We start from the raw sequence: 17349 nt of genomic DNA, 5'->3' as shown, positions 1-17349 counted from the left end.
TAATAAATTCATCTATTTCCAATTTGCTTAGCTTACTGTGGTTATAAAGGTTGGATTCTATGATAGTGATAGTTTTTTGTGTGGGTATATTAGGATACATGTTTGTTATATCATATGTAGCTAGCTTGTAAAAATGTTCTATTCTAATATTCTTAGTAATGTTGCAGAAATCTATTGAGTTTTTTATGGTTTTGTTTGCTTGAAAAACATAATGTTTTTTGAGGAATTTTTGTATGTATTTGGATAATTTATAAATAGGGCTTGGTCTATAATTTATTATGGGTCTCATAGGAATGTTGTTTTTATGGATCTTAGGATAAGCTTTAGCTGTAGGTATCCCTGGATTCATAGTGGTTAATTTTGCAGTTTCCTGTTCGTTCATAAGAAAATTGGTGTTTTTTAGGAGAATTTTTAAGTTTTTCTGGATACTGTTAGTGGGATCTTTAGTCTTAATTTGAAAGGTTTCATCTTGAAAGCAGGTTTTTGTTTTTGTTATATATTCCTCTTTATCCATAATAACTGTAGTGTTTCCTTTATCTGCCTTTGTTACTATTAGGTTATTTTGCTGTATTTTATTTTTGAGTACCTTAATTTGTGTTTGGTTTGTGATATCTTGATTCTGAGGTTTTTGAGTGATCTTATCAACATATTGTGGTAGTGTTTTTTTGATTTCATATCTAATTTCATTTTGTTTTTCTTGGGGTATTTTATTTAGGGCATCTTCTGTTTCAGTAATAATGGTGGCTATGTTTTCAAATACTGAATTGTTTTTCCAGTTATGTTTTGGTCCCTTGCTCAGTATAATTGTTTCTTTTTCATTGAATGTTGTGTTAGTTAGGTTTTGGAGTGGGGGATGGAAAATATGTTGGTTGTTATCAGTAGAAACAGTAATATGTTGTCTATGTTGTGTATGGTTGGTTTGGTTTAGTGATGTCTTGAGTGCGTTAAGTTTCTTGTTTAAGGTATTCTGCTTCTGTATGGCTATGTTTTCTATCTTTTCGTTAGTTATTTGTTGGAAATTGCTCCAGTATGTGTGTGGTAGCTCATGTGAGGCTTTAAGGTGCGCTTCATACATTTGTGTGTTTAGGTGTTGTTTTTTCCTATACATGAATTTAATTTCTTCTTTCAGCCATATTCGATTGGTTTTGTTTTGGGTATTTTGGGTTTGATATGTGCTTCTATGTTTATTATTATATTTCCTAAGAAATTTAGGAGTTAGATTATTAAGTAGGCATTGTTTTAAGAAAGTGATGTTTTTGACAATATTTGTGATCTTAATCTTCAGATTTTGATATCTGTGTGCTATTCTTCTTGCCTGGTTGGCTTTTTCACTATTGATACCAAACATTAATGATCAGCCTAAACTAGTCTAACTTTTACCACTATACGTGATGTTTTTATGAACAATTTACAATGCATGTCAACTGAGGATGACCCCATAGGGGTCGAAACTAGTCTTGAATATTTGTAATGTAAAATAAATTCGTATTGATAAGGTGGAGAATTGTATATATATTGTTTTTATGTAAATCCCAACTCAGCCGCTGAGAACCTCTATAACGAAGCACAAATTAAAACGAGGAGTGTTGTCGAAAGGCAATATGGAGTTTGGAAACGGCGATTTCCAGTACTATCTCTGGGAATGAGAGTGTCCCTCGAGAAAGCACAAGCCATTGTCGTTGCTACTGCTGTTCTGCACAATATGGCATGTGACAGAAGAGAAGACGAGCCACCAGTTGATCCTGACCTTAGAGTTCTCGATGACAACGTGCCAGTGATTCCGCATTTGCACAACAATGAACAAGGAAATGTATGTTCCCGACAGAGGCTTGTGAACTAGTATTTTTCCCAGTTGCTAAATGAGGGGAGATAATCTGCAAGCTTCTGTTAATTAGCCATGCACCTCTACAATCTTCTCCATTATTCTCCTAGGTAATCTATCCTCCTCTATTCACCTATGACCCAACCACTGCAGCCAATTTATGCATACAGCTTCACCCAAAGAGTTTAATCTTACCTTAGCCATTAGTTCCTTATTCTGAGTACCATACTGCCATTCTTCCCACCTGATTGTGCTTGCTACTTCGAACTTATGAATAAGATATAGATGATTTCGATAGGCAACCTGAAATATTTGTCCCGAATGAGTAAATTTATAATACCAATGTAGTTGGTCCATTATTGGCCATTATAAATTTTCCAGCTCCCTAAGTACGGTACCCTATTTTTATCCTTTTAGCAATACTGTTTTTGGAAAATGTGGCATTCATATAATTCTAGCAAGTCAAAGCCGTTTATTGTACCATATGTAAATATAACATTATGTAAGTATTTTATTAGAATAGTGGCATTCTTGTTTAATTTTAGTAGTGCTTTATCCTGAGCAATCGCTATTAAGCAGGTTCATCAACAGCTGATGATGACTTATTGACAGGTCGAAACTGGTACTGTCTTTTAATGTAAATATTCTAGACACTTTGTAAAATAAAGTATTGATTAGGTGGACAACTCATCCTTCGTACTTGTGTGCTCAAATTATCAATACGGACATGAAGCTGATAGATTATAGATCCCTATGGGAATCAACATCTGTATCAGCTGATGGCCAGGCAGGCATCAATTTTTGGAAACGAGACAAAGCATTGGCACTGCGGTAGCCCCAAGTAACCTACGCAGTGGCCTACATGGTATGCACTAGCCATGCGTCTTGGTCGGTGTGCTGTTTACCAACTGATGAGCCCAACTTGGCACACTCAGGCAACCAGGAATGAGTTAGCTGGAAAATTTATAATGTCCAATAACGGGTCAACTACATTGATATTATGAATAAGAAATCCTGAGTCCACACAGCCTTCACTCCCGTTAGTCTAAAAACATACAAATGTCAAGATAGTCTGACCAGGCGAGTTGGCCCTGTCTTTAGGGACGTGCAGCTGTGAGCTTGCATCCGGGAGATAGTGGGTTCGAACCCCACTGTCCGGCAACCCTGGAGATGATTTTCCATGGTTTCCCATTTTCACACCAGGCAAATGCTGGGACTATCTTAATTAAGGCCACAGACACTTCCTTCCTGTTCGTAGGCCTTTCTTATCCCATTGTCGACATTGGACCTTAGGTGTGACGTAAAGGAAATTGTAAAAAAAAAAAAAAAAAAAGAGTGCATTTACATATTTCTCACAGAAAAATTGTCCATCACAACTGCAAGCTCATTGCATTTCTTTTGCTGCATCTTTATTCATTTTTACTGAAGTATCCTAGCATCCTGCAAGAATACACTTCTAAAACTTCAGTTTTGTATTTCCAACGTGACATTGTTTTCTTAGGCTTCTTCCCTACCGAGATTACTTTAGTCTTGGAAATGCTATTTTTCATATCATATTTGCTGCACGTCTTTTTAAGCTCCAGAATAGATGCAGAGTTTCAACACAATCTGCAATTAGGACCATGTTAGCGTAATCAAAACTGTTCAAGTGTTTCTACCCAATGCCATACTCGCATTCCATGCTAATCTAATTACTGTATAAGCCCGTTTCATCCCTGCATATTCCCTGATTTCAGGCATGACGAATATAAGAACCAAGTGTGATTACTTAACTGTTATAGCGTGGTAGTTTGTGGACCCGCCACTGGGAGCACTGCAAACGTCGGAATCCAACACGTGCTTCAGTAGACCGGCAAACCATGTGTTGGAAAGTGCGGGAGATGTTGATGTGCGAGATATTTCAAGTCAACAAGTTGAATTTCCTTTGCTTTCAGTTCCTAAACTAAGTTCATTGTGTGTTGTGCACTTAAAGCACGTGTGTTAGTGGTCTGATTAAATTAATAGTTCAACATGCCGTACTGTTTTGTGCCTGGCTGTAAGTCAGGCTATGGTAGAATAGTTAATGGTATAAAATTCTTTTCACCACCGAAGGATATAAATAAATTTGAAAAATGGGCCAGAGCTATTCCACGAAAGGATACTGTGTTAACGCGTAGAAGTAGAATTTGTCAAGTTCATTTCTCTGATGATTTGATAGTAAAATCAGATAACTTTATAGTGAATGGTGAAAAAGTGGTTATGCCTCGTGATAGATGGAAATTACGTCCAGGAGCAGTGCCTCACATTTTCCCTAATTTGCCGAAATACCTTTCAAGTGAGATTAAGTCCCGTGAAACTCCCAACAGGAAAAAGAATCTAGACACCGCTAGGAGAAGAAAGAAGATTGAAGACGCGAGTGTAGCAGCAAATGGAGAATTAAAAGGTCAGTCTAATGTTGATCAAAATTTGGGTTATGCTAGTGTGCTTTCTGATGCCGAAAAGACAATATTATCGCTCAAAAGGCGCCTAAAAAATGCTAATCGAAATTTAATTCGAGCTAGGTCCAGTCTAAACTCAGCAAAATCGAGAATTAATTTACTGGAGAAGCAGGTTAGAAATACACAGGAATTTAATTATAGAGATAACGAACACCTTAGCAAGAAGGAAAAGATGATAATCGATACCATGCTTAAGAAATGCCAGGTGAAATCTTCTAATGGAATGAGGTACAGCAATGAATTCATTTTAGAGAGTTTATTGTTGAGAATAAAATCACCGAAAGGATTCCGTCATTGTCGGCGACATGACCTCTTGCCTCTGCCCTCAGAAAGTCACTTGAGAAAACTTTGTAAAGGGCTTAAGTGCCCTTATGGAGTTAATTCGCATAGCATAAATGCTATTTCAGATTTTCTTAAGGATGAAAATGATAATTCACGTTATGGTGTTGTTATTTTTGATGAAGTTAAGCTAAGAGAAGAAATCCAGTTCAATAGTTTTTCCCATAAAGTAGATGGATTAGTTGATTTAGGTGAACACACGCCAGACCTCCAGAAAAACTTGCTTGCAAATCACGCTCTAGTGTTCATGTTCGTACCTTTTATGCATAATTGGGTGCAACCAGTTGCTGTTTATGCATGCAGAAATGCTACTCCAGGAGACATTCTCGCAAAAATTCTAATACAGGTGATTTTGCAGTTAGAAGAGGCTGGGGCGAGGGTGGTTGGATTTACTTGTGATGGTAGTCAGACAAATAAAAAGGCCTGGAAATCGTTAGGAATCAGTGGAAAGACAAGTTCTCTACAACCTCACATCATTAATCCTGCAGATGTTAAGAGAAAGATCTGGGCTTTCTCCGACTTCGTGCATGTATTGAAATGCATAAGAAACCACTTTCATGATAAAGTAGTACTTCACTATAACGACAAAATCATTAATTTCAATTTCTATAGGGAACTGTTCAAAGAAGATCTATCAGGATATGCTGGACTTAGAGCCTGCCCCAAGCTGACAGTTGCTCATTTAGACCCATCATCGTTCCAGAGAATGAATGCTAGGCTTGCCTTCCAACTTCTTAGTGATAGTGTTGCCAAAGGTATGAAATTTTATCGCGAAATGGGACTGGCAGGATTACAAGGTAGTGAGGACACTGCAACATTTACCAGCGATATAAATATTGTTGCTGATGCACTAAATGCATTCATCCCTTCTCAGGCTCTTCGTAGAGGTTCACCTTCTCATACAGTTCTTGTTAATTTTCTTCAAACTGTGAGATCTACTAATAACACCTTTGCCTCCAACAGAACCTTGGAATCACTTATGGTAACCCTACAGAGTACTTTGGAAATGTCTGAATGGCTTTGGGAAAGAGGTTATAAGTATGTGTTAACAGGAAAGCTCACCCAGGATCCCTTGGAACGGCACTTCGGAATTATGCGTTCTTTCAGTTCAGATGATCATCCATCGACAATAGATTTCCTTCATTTGCATCTACTTCAATGTGTCTATGTCCCTATAAAGCAGGCTTTAAATGTAGGAGGAAATTGCGAACCTAAACGGGAGCCGATCTTGACCTCGTATGTTAATCAGATGCGTATGTTAGCCCGGAATGTGGAAATGCATAATGAGACAGTGAAACAATCAGTGGAAACTTCCATTAAGCAAAAAATCGTGGTTCAAAATGCAGTAAATATCGAAGACTGGGAAAGCTCTGTACCTGAATTTGATAGCGCAGTTCGAAACTCTTCGATTGAGAAGTGTTTAGTGTACCATTTGGCTGGGTACGTTGTTAAGCACTCTTCTAAATTTATTAAGTGTTCGTCCTGTGCCCATTCTCTACGTGATAATAATCATAGTACATTTTCAGTTCTCTCCGAAATAAAAGACTACGGTTCAAGCAATAATGAAGTGTTTTTAACACGCCCTTCCAAAAGTATATGTGACATTCTTTTCCAGGCCGAGAAAGTAATTAGTGAAAAACTGAACTCAAAATTGATGTGGAGCGAAATATTTTTTGATTGTATCGATTCTATAGACAAAATTTCAGTTGATCCTTCAGGTGCTGGCTGTTGTCTTCAACATATTATGGATATAATCCCCAGACTTGTTTATCATTATCTGAAATGCAGATTTTTCTTCAGAGTGAAAGAAATCCGGCGAGATTTACAATCTCGAACATCCGCCAAATCTTCACGGAAGCTTTCGAAAGTCCAGTAACCGACAAACTGAGATGGTAAGTAGAGTATTACCTTTAAATAGTTCATGGGTGCTTTTTAATATGCTATGTATATGTATATATACACTCGAGTAACTTGTGCTTTTCGCAACATGTGATGAAAGTCGTAGCTCTTATTTCCGTGTGTGATATTTTTCCATTGTTCTCTGCCGTGGCATTTTAATTGTAATCTCTCATTTTTTTTATAAAAGACAGTGTATATACTTATCAGTTACAGAGTAATACGTTCCCTGTGTCACCATTCCTAAGAACAGCTGATAGGTATTGTGGAGCCAGCGAACTCTAGCGCTGCCTGGCGGGGCGCGCCTGAAGTCGATGAGTAATCACACTTGTTTCTTATATTCGTCATGTTTCAGGTGTAATTTCATCTATTCCTGCTGCTTTTCCTTCCCACTTCAACTATAATTCACTGTCATCATTGTGCTGCTCCCCATGAACTCCGTTGTTGGTGACTTCAGCAGAAATATTCCCTTTTGCATTCAGCTCCTCTTCAAAATATTCCTTCAGTATGTCCAGTGATTCCCTAACACCTACAATGAGTTCACACGATTTCCCCAAAATGCTATTAATTTCCCTCCCTTTCTGACAGTCCACAATACCATAGTTCCCTGCCGCTTGACCAGTCCTTTCCAGTTTATTTCCGAAATCTTCCCATGAATATTTCCTGGACTCTACAATGACTTGTTTCTTTCATCTGTATGCAGTTCCTTACCTACATTTTTACACACTTTCTTTCTACGTTTTAAAGTTGATTTCATGAGGAGGGTTTGTGTAATCACAATGTGGTTCAGCATGGGGGCGTTGAGTGATAGTTCACGCATCACAACCCCTCAATATTTATCGTCTTTGAGCCTGCAAAAACTGCCGTGTGATAAAGTTGTGGGGGAAATACTGATCCGCAGCACATACATCAAGTGAAAGTATTGTTTGACATTACTCGTTCAGAATTGAACCTTAAATGACATAACCTCATTGGCTGAAGTTCACAGTTGAAATATTTTACATAGTTTTTGCAGGCGCAAACGACAATATAACGTCAATAGAAGTGTTAATTTATTTCATATATTACATGTAGAAGCTGGAAGGTTTTCTATGTGGAATATTATTTGTATATATGTGTACTGTACTTCAGAAATTCTAATATATTCACAGATCAGCAATTGTCTCTTAAGATACAGCTAATATATTCACAGATCAGCAATTGTCTCTTAAGATACAGCATATAACTGATTAGAATCAGAATACCATGTGTCAATGTTATGATCTTCAAGACCTGTGTATGCTTATGCAAATTCATCAAGGAGCAGTCGTGTTTTATTTCAGACTTAGCTTTGGTTATATGTTCACGTGTTAGTGGGGAGAAACTGTTCAGTCTTATTTGTATATATCTTACAAGTGTTTGATGAATGGAATCTCTATGTATAAAGTCATTATAGAATATAAGTTGTTTATTCCAAATTATTGTGGAGGTTTCATTTAAGGTATACCTTGCTGCAGTTCCCGTCCTCCTAGTCATTTTCAGTGGGTTAGGTACAGCCTGAAGCGCAAGTACCAAATCCCTGAGAGAGAAAAAAAAAAATCATACCTTTTATAATCTGAGGGATCCATTTTTGTCAAATCTGATGTCAACGTTTACAAACATTTATGATTACTATATTTTATTTTATTTATAAATCATTCCACCAAGATGTTCACTTTTTTCTATCTGAGCATTAGATCACCATTTCTTGAATAGTACCCCTGTATGCCACCCACTCTTTGAATCCTGAACTGAATGACTGTTCTTTGGAGCGTTTCAGAAATCATATGTGTACATGTCTCGTTTCCTTGTCCTGAAGATTTCCTATCTCTCTGTGGCCAGACTCTACCCTAGACCCAGTGATACTTAGTTCCCTACCGAGCTCGATAGCTGCAGTCGCTTAATTGCGGCCAGTATCCAGGAGATAGGTTCGAACCCCACTATCGGCAGCCCTGAAAATGGTTTTCTGTGGGTCCCATTTTCACACCAGGCAAATGATGGGGCTGTACCTTAATTAAGGCCACGGCCGCTTCCTTCCCACTCCTAGCCATTTCCTGTCCCATCGTCACCATAAGACCTATCTGTGTCAATGCGACGTAAAGCAAAAAAAAAGCAAGACTTAGTTCCCTGAAGATCAGGTAATCGTCAAAAAATCCTTGGAATACAGATACATTCCTATCAGGTTTCCTGAATTCAAATTCAGGTATAATATGGTCTGTTACGGATCTGCTGCCCCTACCCTTCTACATGCAACGTTGAGTAGCCTTATGCTTGAATGAATTCGTAACCGATAATCACATACTAGCAGAGAAGTCCAGCAAATGCTGCCATTCCTACTTGCAATTCTTGCATAAAAATTACCCATTAGCACTATCCAATCCGTGCTGTTGACCCTGACTACGATGTCTTTCAGTGCTTCCTAACACTTGTCTATTTCATCCTCGTGTGCTCCCTCATGTGATGAATACACTGAGACAATCACGGTCCTAATTCCTCTAACGCTAAATCTGTCCACAAGTAATGAACTTCATAATTGTTCCGCATTCACAGACAAAATCGTTGTACAAAATTTTCTTTTTAGAAAATATATAGACTTTTCTGCCTTTCAATTCTATTATATTTCAATTTCTTACTCTAATAATTGAAGATTTTTGTCCTTCAGCTGAAAAAGGCTCAAAAGAGAGACATATAGTTTGTTTAATTCTAATCATGAGGAAAAGCTCAATTTTTAGAGTACAAGACTGAAATACAATAGTATTGAAATTCTATATATTTTCTAAAGATAACATTCTGTACAACAAATCTATCCACAGTATTCAAGTGTCTAACACAGGGCCTCTCAAACGCCCAAAATTTCATGCGTGCAAACCAAGGCGCAGAGGTACTGTGCATCAGTCCAACTCGGGTGGTGTAGTGCGTTGAGAACGACGAAGTGCTCAGTGATAGACAGCTTGTTTATCAGTGAAATAGATAAGTGCAAGACAACATAATAATGGAGCAACCTGTTTTGAAGAAAGCACAGACCTACGAAAGTCCATTTCAATCAAACTGGGAACTTTCACATCTTTTTTGTCAGTCATGACAATAAAGCCAAATGCTTAATCTGTGAGACAATTATGTGATCATCAAAAAGATCTATTTTTCAATACAAAGACTTTGCTGATTTCTACCACAATGTGTTGGAAGATTTTCCTAACCTGCATTGAGAAGCAGCTAAGATTATTTCTACGCTTTGTTCCATATGCACATGTGAAACGTTTTGACTTGTACGAAAACTACATTGCGTGCGAGTATTTCTGTGGCTTGGTTCTAAAAGTGCCAATGTCTCTGTTAAATACTAAACGAACAGTTAACATTTAATTAAATAAGCCCTTGCCAATAATAATAGATTACCAATAAAGATTAGAGACCTGGCAATTTTTAAAGAATACGATAGAAAAAATTAGCGTTTAATAAGGTGACTTCCACAAAGAAAGTATAAAGTTATTTAAAGTTAGTTATCAAAAAAAAAAATTGGAAAACTATAAGCAAAACCTCAAATGCTCATAGCTCAAAAACAGGTCTTTTGACATTGGCCCTTTTAGAAAGAAGCCACAGATTTCTGATCATAACGGTTGTGCACTGGTGCATGCACCCTGAGAGGCCCTGGTCTAACAGAAACTATGCATCCTCCTTGCTGACTCAGCCAGTTCTACCTCCTACCAAGATGAGGTTGACTGGAGTCGCATCTTAGTTTGTGAACCACAGGCAATGGCTGAATGGCCTAGTTAATATTTTTAGAAATTTGTGTGGCTATTGCTAGTCTGGTACAGACCCTTTGAGGGTGGGTGGCAACAGCTGTGATGGGAAACTGCAGGTTACTGTAGTCAAGGATAGTGGTGTGAGAGTTGCAGGGATGATCGGGACAGTACAAACTTCCAGTCCAAAGCCAGGGTAATTAACCATCTAAGGTCAAAATATAGAACTCTGGACCTTCTTAACCAATGGAGACTACACTGACCACTCAGCCACAGAGCAGGACAATGGCCTAGTAAGTTTTCTTCAGATTTGGGATGCCAGTTGCTATGGAAAACAGGTGGGCACCTCTGAATTATTCTGAGCCTTGGTCATTCTTGTACACAGGCAGCTACGACTATACAATCCACTGGGGGGTGTCCATAAATCATTAAAATAAATTATCTGTGGAATGAGTAGCATTAAAAAAACAAGAAACTTGTAGCACAACAGCCCAGAAGGCCTGCAGATTGTGAAGTGTCGTGTGGTCTGCACGATGAATTGTCGTGGCCATTATCTCCTCACAGGTCCTCATTTATAAACATGTAAGCTCAGTAGACCTTGAACCAGCCCTCATATCCAGATAAACATCCCTGACCTGGCCAGGAATCGAACCCAGGACCTCCAGTTAAGAGGCGGGCACACTATCCCTACAGCATGGGGCAAGCCGAGTAGCATCCTGCTTCAAAGAAAGTTACCAAGCTCAGAATGTTTTCAGTGGGAATCAGTTTTTAAATAAATACATTTGTTTATAGAGTATATATATTTAGCAAAGAATAATGTTACATCTGCCTTTTCTTGGCAGCCATATATTTCAATCTGAGCAGCTTCATTCGCATTCTGTGCTCAGCAAGATGTCTCCTATTTTGCTGTTTGAAAATCCTTGCCTGGAGTGAGACCAAGTCCAGCTTTGCCTGCAGGAGACTGTTGTGGCTGGACTTCAAACGTTTAGTCTGCTTCCTCGTGGGCACATTCTTTTTGTGGCTGTGGCTGGATGGTGTAATAGGCGGAGTAACTTTATCTGAAAACAAATTGATAATATATTACACCTGTCTTGTCACATTTTGATGTAAAAGCACTTAAATTTGGTAATGGAAGCATGCATGTCTGCCTAAAGTTGAAACAAAAAATTTTATCCTTCTTGCCAAAAGAATGGCAATACCAGCTAAAAGTAAAATTGTCAATATACGATACACTGCCTGTTTCTTAAATAATCTCTGTTTACCTATACTGACAAAACCATTGTAAGCCCATTAAAGAAGAAAGGACATACCTCAGAGCAGTACAACCCTCACACTTTATAGTGCGTGTCAAGTACCTTATTGTTCACTCTCAATATTTTAAGAAGTGAGGAATAACAGACTAACAGTTAATGTATAGAGGGAAACTGAATAACTTAATAGTGGGCCGAGATTAATGCCTAGTTTACACAATGTCAGTTGATGAGTCAACTGTTAGCGATAGCTGTCTTCTAATTATTGCAGGACAATCGCTAGCTAGACCAGTTGAACGAGAACCCGTTCACAAGAGCAAGCTATTGCCACACCAGTAGATGACGAGAAATGGCTGAGTGTGCAGTGTCTGGAGAATCCCGTGAGAAATTAAATTTATTTAGTAAATGTATGTGCCAGGAATTCACTGCTGTTAATTTTATCCATAATCTCAGAAAGTGCTGGTTGACGAACATTTTTGTCTTTGTACAGATCTTCATGCTGGTCCCACAAACATCATTGTTCTCTATACAGCTCAACAAGTTTTACGTTAGTATTGTCACCCTACTTTGGAGCCATAATAAAAATAATTTAAAAATTAAAGTATTTAAATTATCAAGATCATTCAGGTGGCTGCACCTCTCGGTTGACACAAGTGAACTGGCACAAAGTAAATATACAGTTACTGGCCTCAGACGTTCACACGGCGCCAACTGTTCCGATTATACTAAGCTCCAGATGGTGGGGGTTGCAGCTGGGCCCAGTTGGTTGTCCTCAGTCTACTTCTGGGGACAATCGATTGCCTGGACAATTGTGAAGGCAATTCACTAGATAACTGTACTGGAGTGTTCACACGAAGCTAGTCAACTGTCCTCTGACAATTGTCTCAACTGGTATCGTGTAAAACTAGGCATAAGAGACATGAAAATCTGTGAGACTGTGTACTACAAATTGATTGTTCAGATCAGATTTCTAACTTATGCGATGTACGGTAGTTAAAAAGCTATGAAAGTAGAAGAGAAGCATGTTCATAGGTTAAGGTGAGTACTGTGTGGAAAAATGTTGACTATGCAGGAGGATTGTGCGGTACAACCTAACGATGCCCTTCCCAACATAGGTCACAGTGTTCTCCCCAGAAATTTTCATCAGCTGGGCAGGGAATACTACATTTTAAAAAATTACTACGATAAAATTTCAATCTATTCCCCTCAGTAATATCAGACAGGTAAACTTTAACAGCAAAATAATGAAGATTTAATATTTAAATAATCAGTTTTATGGCATTTAGGCCTACATTTTAATCTGAAGCATCCGACGACTCAAATGTGTATTAATGCTATGTAACTAGCACATATAAGCCTCCGTGGCACAGACGGCAGCCTCTCACCGCTGGGTTCCATGGTTCAAATCACGGTCACCCCATGTGAGATTTGTACTGGACAAAGTGGAAGCGAACAGGTTTTTCTCCAAGTACTCCGGTTTTCCTTGTCATCTTTCATTCCAGCAACACACTTCAATATCATTTCATCTGTCGGTCGTTATTTCCCCAGAGGAGTGCGACAGGCTTTGGCAGACGGCACAAATCCTATCCTCGCCACAAGATGGGGGCTTCATCAATTCCATCCCTGACCTGGTCACTGATTGGAAAACAGGTATAGTACACGCACCTTTCAGTGATACATGGACACCCTAGTGCTGAATCGGTCGAACACGGTTATCTTCGAGATTCATACTGGCAACCTTTGAAACACAAACTATGAATCGCTTATGCATCACTGTGCGACATCTGGCACAGGCTACACTTTATGTACTTGTACTGTTGTTGTTTACACAGCAAAGCCAAACTATAGAATTCATGCTAGGAACAAGATTTGCATTGAGAAATGTTATATAATGTGTGTGTGACCCAGTTGTTGGATTAAGATAATAAAGGTTTAGAAAATTCATATCGCTCGATCATACTATCGATTCAATTCAGATTTCATTTCTATTTCAGTTGGGAGTATTACCGGAACTGGGAGAGTTCCCTCCTTACTTCTCACCCCTATACAAAAATCAATCACTAAAAAGTGAGCAAATAATAGTAGGTTTTGCAACTAGCACATATCTCGGTTATGTTAGCCAGGTGGTCTGAAAAAACGGCTGGATGGTGCACTGACTGAAAAGGTCCTAGTGAGAACACTGATCACAATATTTGCAAAGGTATATCATGTAAATGTTGAAAGAATGGAAGCCAGGAATCCACCAACCCCTTTCCAGAAATTGAATTAATTTTATAACATATCACAAATCATAGGGCACTCTTGGTGTCACTGGTGTCACTAGCCACTATCAGTGGCTGAAATTGATGCAATATGATGCCAGACTCAGAATTCAACTGCAGCGTAATAAGAACTCCTACACCAAGGGTGATAAAACTCATACACACACCTTTACTCAGCATACTGTATATGCTGAAAATAACAGATAAAACTTTACTAATTGGATGCAAAAGAGAGGTTAGGAATCCAACTTAGCATGGCTCGCACGTCACAACACACTACACAAGGCTGCTAATTTGGGTGCGGCTAGTGACAAGACCACTGGTCTGGTTTAGTTAAATTGGCTACAGAAAAGACCATTGGCCCAGCACGGGGGAAAAAGGCCCATAGGCCTCTAATATTCCCTACAACAGTATCAGCCAGTTACGAGAATGTTGGTCTGGATAATTTAGACCATTGACTAGTGAGAATAAGAGTGCTTCCTCTCAAAAAATGTGCCCTTTTTGGCCAAGAGCTTGAATTTGCAGGTATGTTTCTGACACATGAAAATTACTTTACTTTTTCACACTTACGCTTCCAGATCTCTACCACAAACTTCATTATGATTCATATCAATTAACTTGCGGCCAAGTAAAAAATATGAAAATTTCACTCATGTACATAATATACCATCAACATGGTTACACAGTTGCACACATCACATTCAAACTTCACGGAATCATTATTTTCACGCAGCCCTGGGCAACACAATGCAAGCACTATCAGAGGCAATAGGAAACTGCTCTCCAGCTAATAGGAGCACAGAAAATAGTCACATTTCACGGAATGACAGTGTCAGTTTGCATTTTTCTATATACGTAAGAATAGATCTCGGGGTGGTTAGTTGGTTCCCTGGCGGAAAGCATACGGTAAGGGAAGGATCTCTGCTACGTAAGGTATCGTTTCACTTAATTTTTTAATGATCTGCACTCCCGCAAGTGAAGTGCTACAAATAACCATTCCACCTGGCGTATATGTTGCAAATAAACCAATGGTGACATGTTTTCTAACTCTTATGACTAATAAATCAATGTGTCAAGTTATTATGCACACACATACCTAATCTAAACAAGTTATGTAAGCTGAAAATAATCCTACGGTGACAAGTCTTCAACAAGTATAATTGATGGCACATATGTCGAGAAACAAATTCGAGATACTGTTCACAATGGAGATACAACGGCCAGGTTAGGAACTAATATAAACTGTATGAAATCAGTACACTGTGTGTAGAAGAATACTACTACAATAAAATCTACATCTAGTAAATAACTATTCCCAAAGCATACCTGTAGTGGTAACAATTGAATATATTTTATTACTGGCCATGAACATTCAGACCTACATATATCCCCTCTAACCAGTCTGACAGAGTTAGGAGCTATAAATTAGGGTACATCTCTGCAGTCAATGACTGTGGCACTAATCAGAAGTAGGTATTAAAAATAGTCAAGAATTTCTATGCAAAGGCTAATGTATTCCATTTTCTCTTTCTACCTGCTATCCATCCCTCATTTTCTGGAAATAACTTATTTCTAGTGAATATATCTTTAACCATTTATAAATTACACATGAAGATCTAAGAAATTAGATTCCCAGGGGCATTATAAAATCCTACATTATCGAACCATATCTCCCTTCCCTACAACAAAATGGTTAGGACACAGCACAGTTTATGAAAATGGTACTCTATGAAGTCACTACTTATAAATGGAATATAAAAATTACCTGAGGATTCTTCCACCTCTGTATGAGGCTGCACCTTCAGAGCGGGATGAAGTGGCATCTTCAAATTACTAGGGCTAAATGCAGTCCATTCCTCCGCAGGTCCAGAGGCCACCTAAAAACATGATAATTTATCTTTAAGTATTGGCTAGTTCGTGGTCACAATAAAATAAGGTTGAAAGTTATCTCCTTATAACAACGGTAAGGTAAACCAAAACTTCCTTATAACCTGGCGATCATTCACAATTCTTGTACAGTATAGTAGCAGCAAAAACATACGACCATATATTTACCTCGGAAATGTACTGTGAATTTGAAAAAGAAAAAAAAAAAGCCCACACCTTCATTGCCCCTAATATTTTGAGGTACTTACACAGCACTTGAAATATATGTTAAAGAAGGAACTTACCACTGTACTCGTGCATGGTATACTTGATCCCATTACAATGGCACCTTCCCCGGCACTTTCCTCGATGGGTACAGTAGCCTCTAAAACTGAAAAATAAAAGAAAACTTGTATTAGAAACGCAAGACCAAAATACGTACTTAACCTGTAAATTTCAAACATTACAGTAATTCAAATCATAATATGGTTACTTTCAATAACTATACCATAATAAAGCTATAACACTGTTCAACTTACTTTCTACTTCTACACCAATGTCATCTGAATCAAAACAAGGCTCCAGTCCACCCACACTTAAGGATAGTAGTGGAGCAAGCTTCGCCTCCCAAGGCTCCACATCCTTCACTTTTGGCGGAGGGCCGCCTCCAGTACCATATAACTGGATTTTTCTCTCAGCTGCATCCTTCCGCATTTTTTTTTTTTAATACACTCGTACTTGGAACGAAGGTTCTTCGCCGTCGCAAAAATCCAGCCGCGTGAAACTCTTGGCTAATTTTTCCCCACTGGTTTTCCTTTTCCCGCCAAGTTACTGCGTCTGTTCTCTTATTCTCTATAATGTCTTTATATTTTAAAACTAAATCGGTTAATAAATGGATTTCTCGTAGAGAAAAATTTAAACCACGCTCTCTTTTTGCCATTTTTATATGCGCAGTAAACGTGGTCACTCACAAGTCACAAACAAACTTCTTCTTCTTCTTGGTTAGTTTTTGGACATCGTCGTAAGACGCTACGTCCAGTCACTGGTTTGCGGGATAATTAATATCTAGGAGAGGTACCAACATTAGAAGAAATTAAGACACTACAAGATAGTAGGGTTAGCTATGTAAAGAAGCTAATGACAGCTGGTAATAATGAAACTGAGGAAAATACCAATAATATGAAGGCTAAAACTATCTAGGATAACACAAAAACACTGGGACACAGGGTTCTAATGCTTCACGTCTGTGTGGTCTGCCACGACGTCTTACTACAAACAAACGAAACCGGACCACAAATAAGGGTTGGGATGCGAAAGTTTGTACCTATAGGAAAGGAAAAGATTACAAGTGGATGTTACAGGTAACTAAAAAATGAAGTATGAAGTCTACTACTCGAAAAGTCGGGTGAAACACTAAACACGAAACATTTAACGGCAGTTGGTAACCCGCATGAAGAAACTTAGCTGTGAATTCGCGACGGTGATGTTCATATGTCTGACACTGAAAAAGATATGGTTGACAATACCTACTGCCCGACCGCATGGACATAAGTTACTTACGATAAGATTAAGGCGATAGAGATGACAGGCATACACACATGATTTAAGCGGAGCCGTATGATTGTAGGAATATGACGCCGAGTGTAGTTACCAAAGGCGAACCACGGTTTATGAGAAATATCA

General features: G+C 38.5%; 1 protein-coding gene across 1 annotated transcript; it reads right to left on the bottom strand.

Annotated features, from left to right (window-relative positions):
• Nucleotides 1-11086: 11086 nt before the first annotated feature.
• Nucleotides 11087-16102, bottom strand: LOC136875067 (uncharacterized). The gene is made up of 3 exons (XM_067148804.2): nt 15972-16102; nt 15566-15677; nt 11087-11347 (listed from the first exon to the last, which is right to left on the bottom strand). Exons 1-3 carry the CDS (start codon nt 16002-16004, stop codon nt 11109-11111), a joined length of 384 nt encoding a protein of 127 aa, XP_067004905.1. The 5' UTR covers nt 16005-16102; the 3' UTR covers nt 11087-11108.
• Between the last annotated feature and the right edge of the window lie 1247 nt (nt 16103-17349).

This window comes from Anabrus simplex, chromosome 5, assembly GCF_040414725.1.
Source record: "Anabrus simplex isolate iqAnaSimp1 chromosome 5, ASM4041472v1, whole genome shotgun sequence".
Classification (NCBI taxonomy): Eukaryota; Metazoa; Arthropoda; class Insecta; order Orthoptera; family Tettigoniidae; genus Anabrus; species Anabrus simplex.
Note: the sequence above shows the minus strand (reverse complement) of the source record. Positions and strands in the feature narration are given on the sequence as shown.